The sequence below is a fragment of the Spodoptera frugiperda genome, chromosome 31 (genome assembly GCF_023101765.2).
Source record: "Spodoptera frugiperda isolate SF20-4 chromosome 31, AGI-APGP_CSIRO_Sfru_2.0, whole genome shotgun sequence".
Taxonomy (NCBI): Eukaryota; Metazoa; Arthropoda; class Insecta; order Lepidoptera; family Noctuidae; genus Spodoptera; species Spodoptera frugiperda.
This window is the reverse complement of record NC_064242.1, coordinates 6,987,638-7,002,031: the sequence shown is the minus strand read 5'-3', so window position 1 is coordinate 7,002,031 and position 14,394 is coordinate 6,987,638. Positions and strand designations below refer to the sequence as shown.

The following is a 14,394-nucleotide window of genomic DNA, read 5'->3' as shown; positions in this document are numbered from 1 at the left end:
TAATTTAGTGTCTGCAATGGAGCGCAATTGCTTGAAAACAAACATTAGTTTACGAACTCTAGTAACCAAACTGTCAATATGTTGCCTGAAGGAGAGAGTGTTATCAACAAAAACCCCAAGATACTTGAGATATTTTGTTTCCAGGATCGTAGGACAGGTACATGAAGTGACTGACGGATCGTTACATTGGTGTGCATATAAGCGAGGATTATTAGTATTGTTTTTAACATTGCGCATGTTGAACTGAATATATTTTGTTTTGTCTGTATTCAGTGTTAGTAAATTACAACGAAGCCAATTTAGAACAATGTTAAAACCAGCTTGTGCAACATCGTATAACTCTGAAATGGTTTTTGCAGTGAAAATAAGCGCAGTGTCATCGGCGTACGATATTATTTTGCAATTTCCTACATTCAAATTACATAGATCGTTAATATAAATGAGGAACAATGATGGACCTAGTATACTGCCTTGTGGAACTCCAAAACTTAGTGTTTTTTTGTCGTTACTAGTTATATTGTCTATTCGAACACATTGGGATCTACTGGATAAATAATCTTCAAAGAGTTTCAGCTGTGTACCTCTTATACCTAAAGCCTCTAGTTTATTTAAAAGCAAAGGAACAGATACGGTATCAAAAGCTTTTGCTAAATCTAGGAAGATAGTCAGGACTTGGTTTCCATCGCCAAGTTCTTGTGCAACGTGATCTGTTAGTTTTTGAACCGCATCTGCTGTGGACAATTTGCTTCTAAACCCGAATTGTGAAGAAGACAGTAAGTTGTTCGTTTCTAAATAACTGACTAGTCTTTTGTTTATTATTTTTTCTAAGATTTTGGACAAAGAAGGCAGTATAGATATTGGTCTATAATTATTCACTACATCTCTAGATCCAGATTTAAAAATAGGGATGATCACTGCTTTTTTTAAGCATTTAGGAAAAATTCCTTCACTGAGGCACCTCTGAAATATATATGTTAACGGTCGGACTAAAATGTGCTTAAAACGCTTAAGGATTTTATTATTAATATTAGGTATCCCAGCCGGCCGCAGGCCGGTAGTATATGGTAATAATGTAGCTATTTTAGGCACACTAGGTAAGTACACATGCAAACAAACTGTTTGAAAAACAATGGTGTTAATTATTGTTCTCTGATAAATTCATAGAACTTGTAAGGCAATGACATTTTCGGCAATAATATCTCTGAGAATCAAAGCGAATGATGAACGTTATGTATGGTATGAATACATACCTAATTAGCATCTAACTAGGTACTGTTTAGTATTCCTTGAATGTTATAATGAGATGTTATTATTCGAAGAACTGACAAATATAAGTAACATTTAAAATTTGCACCTTTTATTCCTCATTAAATATACACGTTTTTCCCTGAAATGTATGCAGAGGTTTAAACTTAAAATGTAAAATTTATACTTTGCCAGTAATGATAATAAATTATGAATCCTATTTAATAAAAGGCGAACCTTATGAAGTGTATAGGTAGGTATGAACCGAGCATAATTTCAGATCCCCGTGTGGTTACTAAATTACTAAAATGTATCAACAATAACGATATTATAACCAGGAATCAAATCACAATTTCCCAGCTCAGTGTTACAGATCGTGAATACTTACTTCGTTTTTACGTAAGTTATGTGTAGTTAAGTGTGGGAGAGCCATACTCCGGCACGATTGGCCGGCTCGACCGAAGTGATACCACAGCCTCACAAAAAACCAACGTGAAACAACGCTAGCGTTATGTGAGGAGGCCCAATAACCCACTTCGCAATCTTCCCAATCCCCCAATCCCGATTCCTCATCAAAACTTAAATTCCAAACCCCCAAAAGGCCGACAACGAACTTGTAACGCCTCTGGTGTTTCAAGTGTCCTTGGGCGGCGGCGATTGCTTACCATCAGGTGATCCGACTGATCGTTTTCCGGTTTTTCCGTAAAAAGAAAGCTAAGGACTAATTAAACTAAAACCTCATATAATAATCTACTTTTCATCAACTTTTAGGTTATGTGGATTACTTGAAGAAACTAAGATTTACTTAAAAAACTACTTCTGTTTTCAAACAATAGTTAGCTAGTAAGTACACACGTTAAAATAACCATGTTTCAAAAAAATTTAACTTCCAGTAAAATTTCCACTTGAATAAAACATTGATGCTTGCACGAATACTTAAATGTGCACAAAGCATTTCAGAATTCTAAGAATAAAATCCTTTTGTTACCTATAGTGTTGGAAATGTTAAGAATAAAATCAATTTGCACAATAGAAACTAGTAACTGAAGGCACCGAAGCACTTGGGTATGCTCGTTTATGGGGTCTTGTGAACTGTGAAGGAATCGATGCACGTGGAACGTGTACCGCTCATAGCCAACGATCTGAATGCTCTTTGCACTTTAATAAAACCTAACGGGAACTTTTTATGAAATTGCAATATAGTTCATATTGTAAAAAAAGCTCGTGCATTTTATTTATTAATTTCTTTTCTTGCCTGAAAACTGAAATGTATGGCATATTTAATATTCTCTCTGATTTAATTTATCGATCAGAATAAAATAAATGTAATTACAACGTACTGCCTGTTGCCTCGTTGGTCGAGTGGTCGCAAGTATAACTGCTAGGCAACTCGGGTTCATAAGCCGGGTCAAGTAAAGTAGATAGATTTTTTTATGTCTCAGTTGTAGGACTGCCTCGTTGGTCGAATGGTCGAAAGTACGACGGCCGGACAAGGGGTCTCGGGTCGAGCAAAGTAATACAGGGCTTTATTTTGGCTTTTCGAAAATTTCTCAGTATTCGCACGGAGTCTGAAAATGTGTCCAGTATATGTTAATAGGCTCACCCCCAATTAAGTGGAAATTATATTATAACACAAATGGTGAAGAGTGAGTGTTACATTGTATAAGTACCTAGTGGCATTATGTGCCGTAAAAAAAGGGTGACGATGCCTAATTACAAAGTATTGTTGAGTCTCTACATAATAGGAATGAACTTTATTTTAGCAAAGAACCATTTTTTACAATGCCTTACAAAGATAGCTACCTAAATAATAAATATTCTATCATCGCTCTAGCACGTGGTTCGTGGTAATTCATCAGTTATCACACAAAAGCTTAAGTTTAATTAAGGAAAACCCCTTGCGGTTTTCCGCGGTGCATAGGATTCTCCTTTAGCGTTATTCATATACTCAATACCTCGTATATAAGATCTTGAAGGCGATGTAAGGCCATCATTCGAGTGAAGTGGAGCAACACACATCAACATGAAACTGTTCAACCTGCTAGTGCTGGTCCTCGCGGTGGTCGCCATGTTGATGGGCGGCGCCAGCGCACACCCCAAGGGCGCGGGGGGCGGCTTGAGGAAAGGATTTAAAGCTATTGTACGTATTCTTTTATTTATTATTCCATTTCGAGTATTAAAATATATTTACTTAAATTGATTGTTCGTGATTCTTTGCAGTCAGTATCTAAAAATGATACTTTAAATAATGTAGTTTAAAGTAGGTATTGCCTAAATACCTAATGAACTAAGTTACATAGTTGAGTTATAACTAATAAATCATATTTTTCCTCTATTAATCTAGTTCCTAAAACCTGTAATGGTCATCTAACTTGTTAAGATATTTATACTATTTGCTATTTAGGCTAATAATACAAATTAATCTCAAGTAAACTTATTTTTGTATTTTTTTGTTACAGAAAGCTGGAATCGGGGCTATCGGCGCCATAGGTACGGGTCATGAAATCTATGAACAAGTCAAACACAGGAGAGGTTAAATATATATAAATAATGTAGGTAATTAACCCTACTGGACATCTATTGTGGTATTGAAAAGCCAATGTTATTGTTTAAAACAAGTTTATTAATAGATAACTTGTGAAACTTTGTTATAGGTATCAATTAAATGTAGTTAGTAAAATAAATGGTTGACGTTTACTAACATATTAGGTACATTTTATTTACCAAACTGTTATTTTATTTATTCAAAAAATTTTTTATGTAATAAACCGGTAAACGAGCAGACAGATCATCGGTTAGCAATCGCCGCCGCCCATGGACACCCAAAACACCAGGGCCATTACAAATGCACTACCGGCCTTTTGGGGGTTAGAAAATTAAGAATTGTTGGGGAATCGGGGTTGGGAACATTGGGAAGGCATGTAGGTAATTGGGACTCTACCAGACCTCACTCGAAACAAAACGCAAGCGTCGTTTCACGTCGGTTTTCTGTGAAGCCGTGGTATCACTCCGGTTGAGCCGGCCTTTATTGCACATACACTGTGAAATTGGCGGATTGGTTACCTAGGTCCTTCTAGCCAAGCAAAAGGTCTCCGGTTAGACCGACTGGATCGAACAAGACTTTTAAATGCATTTTATACTAGCTTCTACTAGCGACTTCGGATAAAATGTAGTATATATGTTATTCCAGACATAATCTAACCCTGTTCCAAATTTTATCCCGATCACTTCAGCCGTTTTGACGTGATTGAGTAACAAACAAACACGCATGTCGCATATTAGTAAGATCACACATGACCCCAATCGCAACTTGTCGGTCCTCACATCCCAGCCATCGCAAAGGACACTCCAGGCGTCAGGGTTCGCGAGATGATCTCCAGCCACCGTAAACACGGACTACGGACGGCGAGCACAGGTATCTCGTCGCCCGACCAAAACCAGACCCGTGCGTATGGCGCGTCGCGTTCCGCGCATGCCTCAAAGAGCCATCAGACCACCACAGATGGAGCCTAGTAAAGCTGATTCCGACCCGGAGCTGCAGATTGCCTAGCGGGGTACCGGAGCTCCGGCTCGAGAGGCAGGAGTAGGAACGTGGTGGTTTTTTGTAAGAGTAACACTCCCTCTCGCCTCGCCCAAGGTGGAAGATGTCACTGGATGATATTCGCCCCTCAAGAAAAAAACACAAAAGGACTCGGGTTCAATTCTTGGGTCGCGCAAAGTATTACAGGGGTTTTTTTTAGATTTTCGAAAATTATGCCCAGTATTGGCTAACTAATCCCACAAAAGCTTAAATTTAACGAAAAAGATGAAAGAAGAAAAGAAAAGACTCCCTCGTTGGTCGAGTGGTCGCAAGTGCGACTACCGAACAAGCGATCTCGGGTTCGATTCCCGGGTCGGGCAAAGTGTTACTGGGCTCTTTTCGGATTTTCGAAATGTCTCGGTAGTAGCACGGAGGCTGGAATTGTGTCCAGTATATCGCAATAGGCTCACCCCCTATTACATGGGACTTATAACACAAATGGTGAAAAGTGGATGTACATTGTATAGCGGCATTACGTGCCGTAATGTGCATTTCTGCCTACCCCTTCGGGGATAAAAGGCGTGACGTTGTGTGTGTGTGTGTCTCTTGTAGTTTTACGCGGTGCATAGAATTTTCCTTTAGCATTATGCACATACCCATTACTTCGTATATAAGATGATGAAGGCAATGTAAGGCCATCATTCGAGTGAAGTGGAGCAACACACATCAACATGAAACTGTTCAACCTGCTGGTGCTGGTCCTCGCGGTGGTCGCCATGTTGATGGGCGGCGCCAGCGCACACCCCAAGCGACCCAAAGTCATTGTACGTATTATTTTATTATTCCAATTAGAGCATTCAAATATATTTTATTAGTTAATCACCATGGAACCCAAGAACATACCTTAACTTATGTGAACAACACTCTTAACACACGATCTATGGCTGCTGGTAGATTCAATGTACCCAGAGTCACCAATTACTATGGTGACAGGACACTAAACAAGAGAATACCTTACTTATTGAACAATCTGCCAGCAGACATAAGGAGTGAAGCAAAATTAAATAGATTTAAACGTAAATTAAAATTATATTACTTGGACACTTTTAATTTGTAGAAATGTTTAACATATTAACATAGAGACTCAGTGACCCCACAGTCAAACCATTACAACGGTTTTGTGGGGCTTAGTATATTAAAATGTAATCTGTATGGAAATGGAATAAATAAATAAATAATAAATTTACTTTAATAGATTGCTCATGTTCGCAGCAATTCTTCATAATCCTATCTAATGATGATACTTTAAATAATGTAGTTTAAAATAGGTATTAGGTACCTAAATAAGTTACATAGTAGGTTTTACTTGAGTTTTCATTTCAGTTGAATTATAACTTCTAAATACTTCTTTCCTCCATTAATCTGGTTCCTAAACCCTGAAATGCTCATCTAATGAGTTAAGATGTTTAAACTTATTGCCTATTAATACGACTGTAGATAACTTCATGAAAACTTATTTATTTTTGTAATTGTTTGTTACAGAAATCTGGAGTTGGTATTACCGGCGCCGTTGGTACGGCTCATCAAATATATGCACTATATAAGGCAGACCAAACAATACACAGGAAAGGTTAAATAACCCTACTGGACATCTATTGTGGCATTGAAGAGCCAATGCTATTGTTTAAAGCTCAAGATAACTTGAGAAACTTATGTTATATCAATAAAATGTACTTAGTTAACGATAAGGCCGCCTTTGTGCACTTTAATCCTATACGTTGTTATTTTATGCTGAATTTATCTAAAGGTGTACAATAAAGGTTATTATTATTATTATTATGTTTGTTCTTTACATAATCACGGGACCACAGGGTCCCGGACCTTTGGAAGGCGTACGAGGGGCCGAAGCCAACTCGCAGAGGCCCGTTGAACAATTTTAATCTAAATGTAATGGGACATCAGCCGGCGATTATCCCTGTATGCACTATGGAAGTACACCAAAGGACAATCCCCGGTTGATGCAGGACTATTGTGAGATATGGTAAAAGGAAATGATAGGGATATGGGTGTGGGTGGCTGTGGAATAGTTAACCGGTTAACTATGGGGACTATGGCCCCTGCCCCTGACCAATATTGAAAAATACGGATAAACAGGCAGGGGGTGACTCGCAAACTCAATAGTGGGCCCCCGGAAACGGCCGCTAGCATGTAGCGACAAGGGAAGCAACATCCGTTGAGCTGCTTGAGGAAGGGGAGGCATCCCACGGCTATCAGAGCAATCCCGGAAGTACGGTCAAGACCCCTACCAGCATCTTACTGGGATACGTCCTTCCCCCAAGTGGAGCTGAAGGCAACTCCACTCTTGCGAATCTCCACTCAAACCAGCCGATTAAGGCAAGAGTGAGGTAGGAGAGGCCACTCCGGATAGTCACGAGTACCAACCGGAGTTAAAAAGTAGGGCCTCTCCCGGGAGTCAGGTCCGTGGGGTCGCCACTGCCCAACAGCTCGCCACAAGCTGCCTTGCGGACCCACAAGCTGCCTTGCGGACTATTATTATTATTATTAGTTAACAAAATAAATTGTTGACGTTTCATAACATATGATTTTATTTACCCATTACCTACACATACTTGATATAGTTATATACTTACATAATACGTTTGTTATGTAAGTATTCATTATCCATCCCTAAACAGGTAAGCAAAAATGCACCTTAAGTATACCTATAATGTACATGATTACATAAAACTTCGTTTTCATCGAGTTTATCTCTATCCTAACATGTCATTTGAAGTATTACTTATTACTTTTAACATGGAATTTGCACAATAACACATAGGCGTTACAACATAATAAGGAAAATAAAAATGTTAGTATAAGAAGGAAAATAAAGATATAAAAAATTGTTAGGTACGTACTTACCAACAATTTGAATATATTAAATTAAAGCCCACGAGAAAATATGGTAATATAAAAAAACCTGTCCTATGAACCAGTCGGCCAAAATATTGTTAAATACTGGGTTTTTCTATTTTGAAATTTTTCAAATAGCGTGTCGTATTGTGAGGACATTTTATTAATAGGCCTATTTCTATTGTATCTAATTATAGTACTCCTAAATTAAAATGTTCATCAAATCTAATATTTCGTTGGCTTATTGCTAGAAGTTATTATGTGACATATCCGCTATTCTGAGATAAACGGTATTTTAGTTTAAATTATGTATTGGTTGGTTGTTGATTTGCCCATATTATCTTATATATAACAACGTTGATGAAATTTGATTTTGCATTTTTTAGAATGTATCAAAATAATTCTACTATAGTTAAGAGTGTTTTTTGCAGTTAATGATTTCTTCCAATAAGCCGACGATTTATTGTACCAATCCTTAAGCTTAGATAACATTTTTATTTTCTCTTATATTGTTTTTTTTTCATTTGTGCCACAGTAGGTAACAATAATCCAGCTTTCATAAAAGAGGAGGTTGTGGAACTTGTGGATGACCAAATAGGTTTTATCCCAGAATTTCCGCAGGGTCTAAATTCACGCATGAAATAACAACACGCAGACACAGCTAGTATAAAATCAGTCTATTCTTAAGTACCTACATCAAATAAACAACTTTTTTTTTCAAAATCTAAATCCTTATTGTGTAATAATATTCACGAACATTTTCAAGATTTTAATAAAATATATTCAGTATTACACTTAACCTCGTTCGGCCACTGATCATCAAATACTTTTGCTTTTAATATTACTTTTATATAAGTACGTATCTCCTGTGACACGCATTCTCTGTTTGCATTATTGCTTTTCCTATCGCGGGTCTGCAGAAAGAAATTCCTTTAGGAATATGCAATACCTTTCTAGGTATATCATACTTTAATTTGTTGTCTATAAGTGATAAATAAATAAAATTATCTGCAAAATAATACATTATGTTAACTAACAGAGGGCGTTCCTGTTAAAATTCAAAAACAAAACAATTTTTATTTTTAAATATTAAAATATTCACCAAAAATTTTAAATTGATACGTAAAAGAAACACTCTATACACGCGTAGTTGAAGGAAGGCAACGTTGCAATTTATTGCTTATTTTTCTATGCTGATATTTTTATTTTAATCTATTAATGATATAGATTAACGAGTTTAAAGGAACGCCCTCTGTTAGTTAACATACGTACTGTATACATTGCCGTGGTCCCAAAATTATAAAAAGTGTATAGCCAAGAGCGAAATCACAAGTTTGGTCTTTAAGACCTAAAAACCCCACTTCAGATAAAGTAAAGACGGCTTATTCGACTTTGAATTTAATCGACCACAGTTTTATAAGTGTTATAAGATAACAGAAATAAAACTTTCTTTGATTCAAATGATTTCATAGATTCGATAAAATTACGCACACGATACTTTGGGAGTTTCAAGCTTTGCAGCTTAATAGCAATTAGTCCATGATAACAACACATTGTTTGGTGTACTTTATTTTGTAACTTGATCTATCAAGTTTACAAGTAGGTAGAACATGATATCAGTTTAATTGGAGTGAGAAATACATTTCAATAGTATTCCCTACTGCTTTCTGCCTCCAGCGGCTTCGCCCACTTTCCCGTGGGGTAAAAAGTATCCTATCACCCAAATCAGCTCTTTGCCTGTCTGTATACCAATATCAAATTCCGTTCTGTAGTTTCAGCGTGATTGACGGACAAACATCTAAGCAAACAAATTGTCACATTTATAATATTAGTGTAATGTGATATGGTATTCCAAATACGTAAAGAAATGAGAAAATCGGTCCTTATTATATTTTCAGTTTAGTCTGTATATTTTGCCAAAAAAAAAATAATCGTTTCCAATGAAACACGTGTCCGGCACGTGTTCCGCCTTCATTCATAACAGTTATCATACGAAAGCTTAAAGGAAAACCCCTCGCGGTTTACTATGGCGCGTAGGATTCTCCTACGGTGTTAGTCACAAGCTCCTTGCGATGTATATAAGATGGTGAAGGCGATGTAAGGCCATCATTCGAGTGAAGTGTAGCAACACACATCAACATGAAACTGTTCAACCTGCTGGTGCTGGTCCTCGCGGTGGTCGCCATGTTGATGGGCGGCGCCAGCGCACACCCCAAGGGCGCGGGGGGCGGCTTGAGGAAAGGATTTAAAGCTATTGTAAGTTCTACTTCGATATTTAATGAGAAATCAAAATTCTTTCATTATAGCCCGTCCCAATTTCATTATAACAATGACTATTATTGGTAAAAATTTGTTGTATCGAATCTTTATGCTAGTGGTCATCCCTCGAATAGTTCCTGAGGCAATGGAGTTTTCTCTATCAAACTTTCTGTTGTACGACAGGATATTTACTCTCAAATAATAACTTACGATACTATCGGTCATTAAAAACCACTTTACCTACCTATCTGCAAGAACATTAGTTACGAAATATTAGAACGGTATTTTAGTCCAATCAAACTTAATTTGTCTTTTATATTTTTGTTACAGAAAGCTGGAATCGGAGCTATTGGTGCCATTGGTACAGGCCACGAGATTTATCAAAGTGTCAAAAACAGAGGATGAGCACTCCAAATTTAAACAACATACCTCCATAGAGCTATTATTGTGATATCTAAATGTAGACCCTTAAAATAACTTTTTAATCACTGTTAAACTTTTGAAATATTAATTAAATAAATTTATTAATTTTAAAGAAACTGCTTTCTTTTACTTGGTATCTTAGATATTATGTTTCCTTTATCAGAATCGAAAGTTTTCTTAGCGTACATACCTTATAGATACCTTGGAATACCAAGGAATGGAATAGTTAGATAATAATCTATCTGGAGCTGCGAACAACCTACCGAGCAGAAACAGTGTGGTTCTTAGACAGTAAGAGTCTGCCACTTTCTCTCGCTTCATCCAAGACACTAGAAGTGGCTAATTTTGCCTGCTCAAAATGATGTATTGAATAGAATATTAAATGGAATAAAACTTGATAAACAAAAATTAATACCTATACTCAGAAAGTCTGAAACGACACACAGGCTAATTTCCATTTCGATATCTTGGACAATGCTGCTGCAAATATAGACATAATTTCGATTATTTTAAAACTATGCATCTCTTTTGTAATTTTCTTCATTATTTCTGTGTTTATCCGACCCGAACCGAATCGAAGTGGTGATAATAAACTCTGGAATGAGCTGCTGTCGGTGGTATTTCCGAACCGACCTTCAAATCTTCAGGAAAAGAGCAGACTTCTTTTTAAAAAGCCGGCAATGCACCTCTGGTGTTGCGAGTGTCCATGGGCGGCGCTGATCGCCACCAATTCCATAAAAAAAATATATTTTAAAATAGGTACTCATTGTGGTGTACCCACTTTCTTATTAGAGGAAAATTATTATGTAGGTTTTTAAATGTTGTTTGTTCAGTTCATAATTGAACATTACAATATTAATAATTACCTAAAGTAGGTAGTCTGGAGCTCATTCATTTCATAATAATATTATAATTAATCCTTTTAAGCCTTCGTACTGATGCCTAATATCCTTTTATAGAAAAATAAATACGTAATTGCTTTACAAATTATCCTGTTTACAAATAGGCACGGGAATTTAGTTAGGTTAGGTTAGGTTAATTACATTTAATTTAAGCATAAATCATCACCAGGCAGTACTTAATACTTAATGCAAGTTCGCTGCGTGTGAGAGGAAATAATATTGTATTTTTTTCATATTAATTTAGTTTTTTTCGACCGAAATGATACCACGGTCTCACGGAAAACCGGCGTGAAGCAATATTTTTTTTTTTTTTTTTTTTACACTTTATGTACATTCCATACAGAGGGGGACTTAATGCCAATTTGGCATTCTCTACCAGTCAACCTTGGGGTGATGCAATATGCTTGTATTGTTTTCATACATACATACATAGTTACACAATTCGCATGTCTCCCATAGAGGTGGGCAGAGACTATGGATTGGAACGTATTGTATTTCAGCGTGTAAGATAACCAGAGGAAGACCCAATCCTCCTCTAATCCCAATCTTCAATCCACAATATCCAATCATTCATCCACAATCCCCAAATCCTCAATTTCTAAAATGCCTGCACACACTTGTAAATTTGTATCAGATCTGGTGTTACGGGTGTCCTTGCATGGGCCGCGCCGAGTGCTTACAATCAAACGATGCGTCTGCTGATTTGTCGCCCTGTATCACAAAAACATATGAGCCATTCATGCACTTTAAATACAATAAAATAACTTTAGTTCGACTATGTACTCATGTATTACCTCAATAAATGTTTTTATTACGTTTTAATAACTTTAATAAACTCAATCAACTACAAAATTGGAAATCGGTAAGTCATTTAATAATAATATAATTGGTTTAATACTATTGTCAAGTCAATTAAGAATGTTAACTCGTTATATTTTTTAAGGTTTAATCCATTAATATTTTTTCCTATTTAATAATGCCAAATATAGGTAGTTGGTATATAAGGATCACTTCGTTCTTACTGAAACACTACATAATCATAGTGTGTTTAGAAACTCGACTGCCTCGTTGATCGAGTGGTTGCAAGTGCGACTGCCGGGCAAGGGGTCTTGGGTTCGATTTCCGGGCGAAGTATTACTGGGCTTTTTTCGGTTTTTCGAAAATTTCTCGGTGGTAGCACGGAGTCTGGAAATGTGCCCGGTATATGGCAATAGGCTCACCACCTATTACATGGGAAGGGACTTACAACATAAAATGTGAAAAGTGGGTGTACACAGTGGCATTACGTGCCATAATGTGCACCTCTGCCTACCCCTTCGAGGATTAAAGGCGTGACGATATGTATGTATGTATGTACTAAAATAGGTATTAAGTAAACACGTAGGTATTTCTTTCAATATTTTATTTAATTAATACGAGTATTGCAAAAGTTTAACAGTGATTAAAATCTTATTTTAAGAGACTACATTTAGATATCACAATAATAGCACTATGGAGGTATGTTGTTTCATTCTGGAGTGAGCTGCAGGACCTCATCCTCTGTTTTTGACATGTTGATAAATCTCGTGGCCTGTACCAATGGCACCAATAGCTCCGATTCCAGCTTTCTGTAACAAAATTAAAAAGACATATTAAATTTGACTGGACTAAAAGACCGTTTTAATATTTCGTAACTAATGTTCTCTCATATGGGTAGGTAAAGTGGGTCAAAATGACCGATGTATCGTATGTTATTGTTTGAGAGTATAACCTGTGGTACAACATAAAGATTGAGAGAGAAAACAACATTGCTTCAGCAACTATTCGCAGAATGACAGAAGATTCTATACAGCATATTTTTTTACTAGCCATCTTATAATGTAACTAGCGGACCCGACAGACGTTGTCCTGTCTACACGTCTTTAATTTGAAAATTTGTCGGATCCAATGTAAAACATTCCAAAATCAACAACCACTAATAAACTAAAAATTAATTAGAAAAACATTGTGCAGCGGACAAAATTATGAATCTAAACCATTCTCAGATCCCCTTGAATACACACAAAAAAATTCATCGAAATCGGTCCAGTCGTTTAAGAGAAGTTCAGTGACATACACACTTACAGAAGAATTATATATATAAAGATTGGGCTGAAATTAAAGAGTTTCGATTCTCATTAAATATCAAAGTAAAACTTACAATGGCCTTAAATCCTTTCCTCAAGCCGCCCCCTGCACCCTTGGGGTGTGCGCTGGCGCCGCCCATCAACATGGCGACCGCCGCGAGGACCAGCACCAGCAGGTTGAACAGTTTCATGTTGACTGATGTGTGTTGCTCCACTTCACTCGAATGATGGACTTACATCGTCTTCACCATCTTATATACATCACAAGGAGCTTGTGACTAACACCGTAGGAGAATCCTACGCGCCATAGTAAACCGCGAGGGGTTTTCCTTTAAGCTTTCGTGTGATAACCGTTATGAATGAACTCGTGCAAAACACGTGCTGCTCTAACACGTGTTGTAACAAAGTCAGACACTTCATCTTGCCCCTGCGCATCCGAGACCCGCATTAAAAAGGTGTTGTAAAAGAATTACTGCAGCATGTATTAACACATGGTTAGGGAATGCAAATCTCGCGAGATTGGTGCTCATGCAAGATCTAACGAGATTGGCGGTTTTGTATGTTTTTTTGCATATAAACATAATATTTCAATAAAAAATAATAAAATGCTTTTCACGATATTTTTCTCGGAAATTAGAACTGTGCTTAAAGTTAATGCGAATGAATTTTAGGTAGTTTACTGCTTCTACTTTGACATACATAACTATCAAAATAATATCAAGAGAAAGAAACAACAATAAATTCTGCTCTTCTAATATGAAACAAAAATCCTTTAGTAAAGCAATCTCGTTAATCTCGCAAGATCTCATCCATATTTCGTCCGAAATTAATCTCGCTAAAAATGAACGAGATCTCGGGAGATCCCAAGGCATTACCTACATTCTCTACACGTGATCAATTGGACCTTATTATATTTGTTAATATTATGTTTGGTAATAAACAAATCAAATAATAAAGCTTGTAATATGTGTTTCTGTTATTACTAAACGTACGACATTAGAAGTCGTACCATGATAACAGGTGTTCG

General features: G+C 36.7%; 1 protein-coding gene and 3 long non-coding RNA genes across 4 annotated transcripts; 3 read left to right on the top strand and 1 right to left on the bottom strand.

Annotated features, from left to right (window-relative positions):
• Nucleotides 1-3,222: 3,222 nt before the first annotated feature.
• LOC118276482 (uncharacterized) lies at nucleotides 3,223-3,950 on the top strand. The gene is made up of 2 exons (XR_004783672.2): nucleotides 3,223-3,385; nucleotides 3,705-3,950. It is a non-coding gene; the product is annotated as an uncharacterized LOC118276482 (long non-coding RNA).
• A 1,256-nt stretch (nucleotides 3,951-5,206) lies between these two features.
• LOC126912901 (uncharacterized) lies at nucleotides 5,207-6,610 on the top strand. Its single transcript, XR_007707505.1, has 2 exons — nucleotides 5,207-5,589; nucleotides 6,308-6,610. It is a non-coding gene; the product is annotated as an uncharacterized LOC126912901 (long non-coding RNA).
• A 3,115-nt stretch (nucleotides 6,611-9,725) lies between these two features.
• LOC118275997 (uncharacterized) lies at nucleotides 9,726-10,476 on the top strand. Its single transcript, XR_007707506.1, has 2 exons — nucleotides 9,726-9,934; nucleotides 10,268-10,476. It is a non-coding gene; the product is annotated as an uncharacterized LOC118275997 (long non-coding RNA).
• Nucleotides 10,477-12,647: 2,171 nt separating this feature from the next.
• LOC126912867 (uncharacterized) lies at nucleotides 12,648-13,603 on the bottom strand. Its single transcript, XM_050707185.1, has 2 exons — nucleotides 13,442-13,603; nucleotides 12,648-12,869 (listed from the first exon to the last, which is right to left on the bottom strand). The coding sequence occupies exons 1-2, from the start codon at nucleotides 13,556-13,558 to the stop codon at nucleotides 12,795-12,797; spliced, it is 192 nt and encodes a 63-aa protein (XP_050563142.1). The 5' UTR covers nucleotides 13,559-13,603; the 3' UTR covers nucleotides 12,648-12,794.
• Between the last annotated feature and the right edge of the window lie 791 nt (nucleotides 13,604-14,394).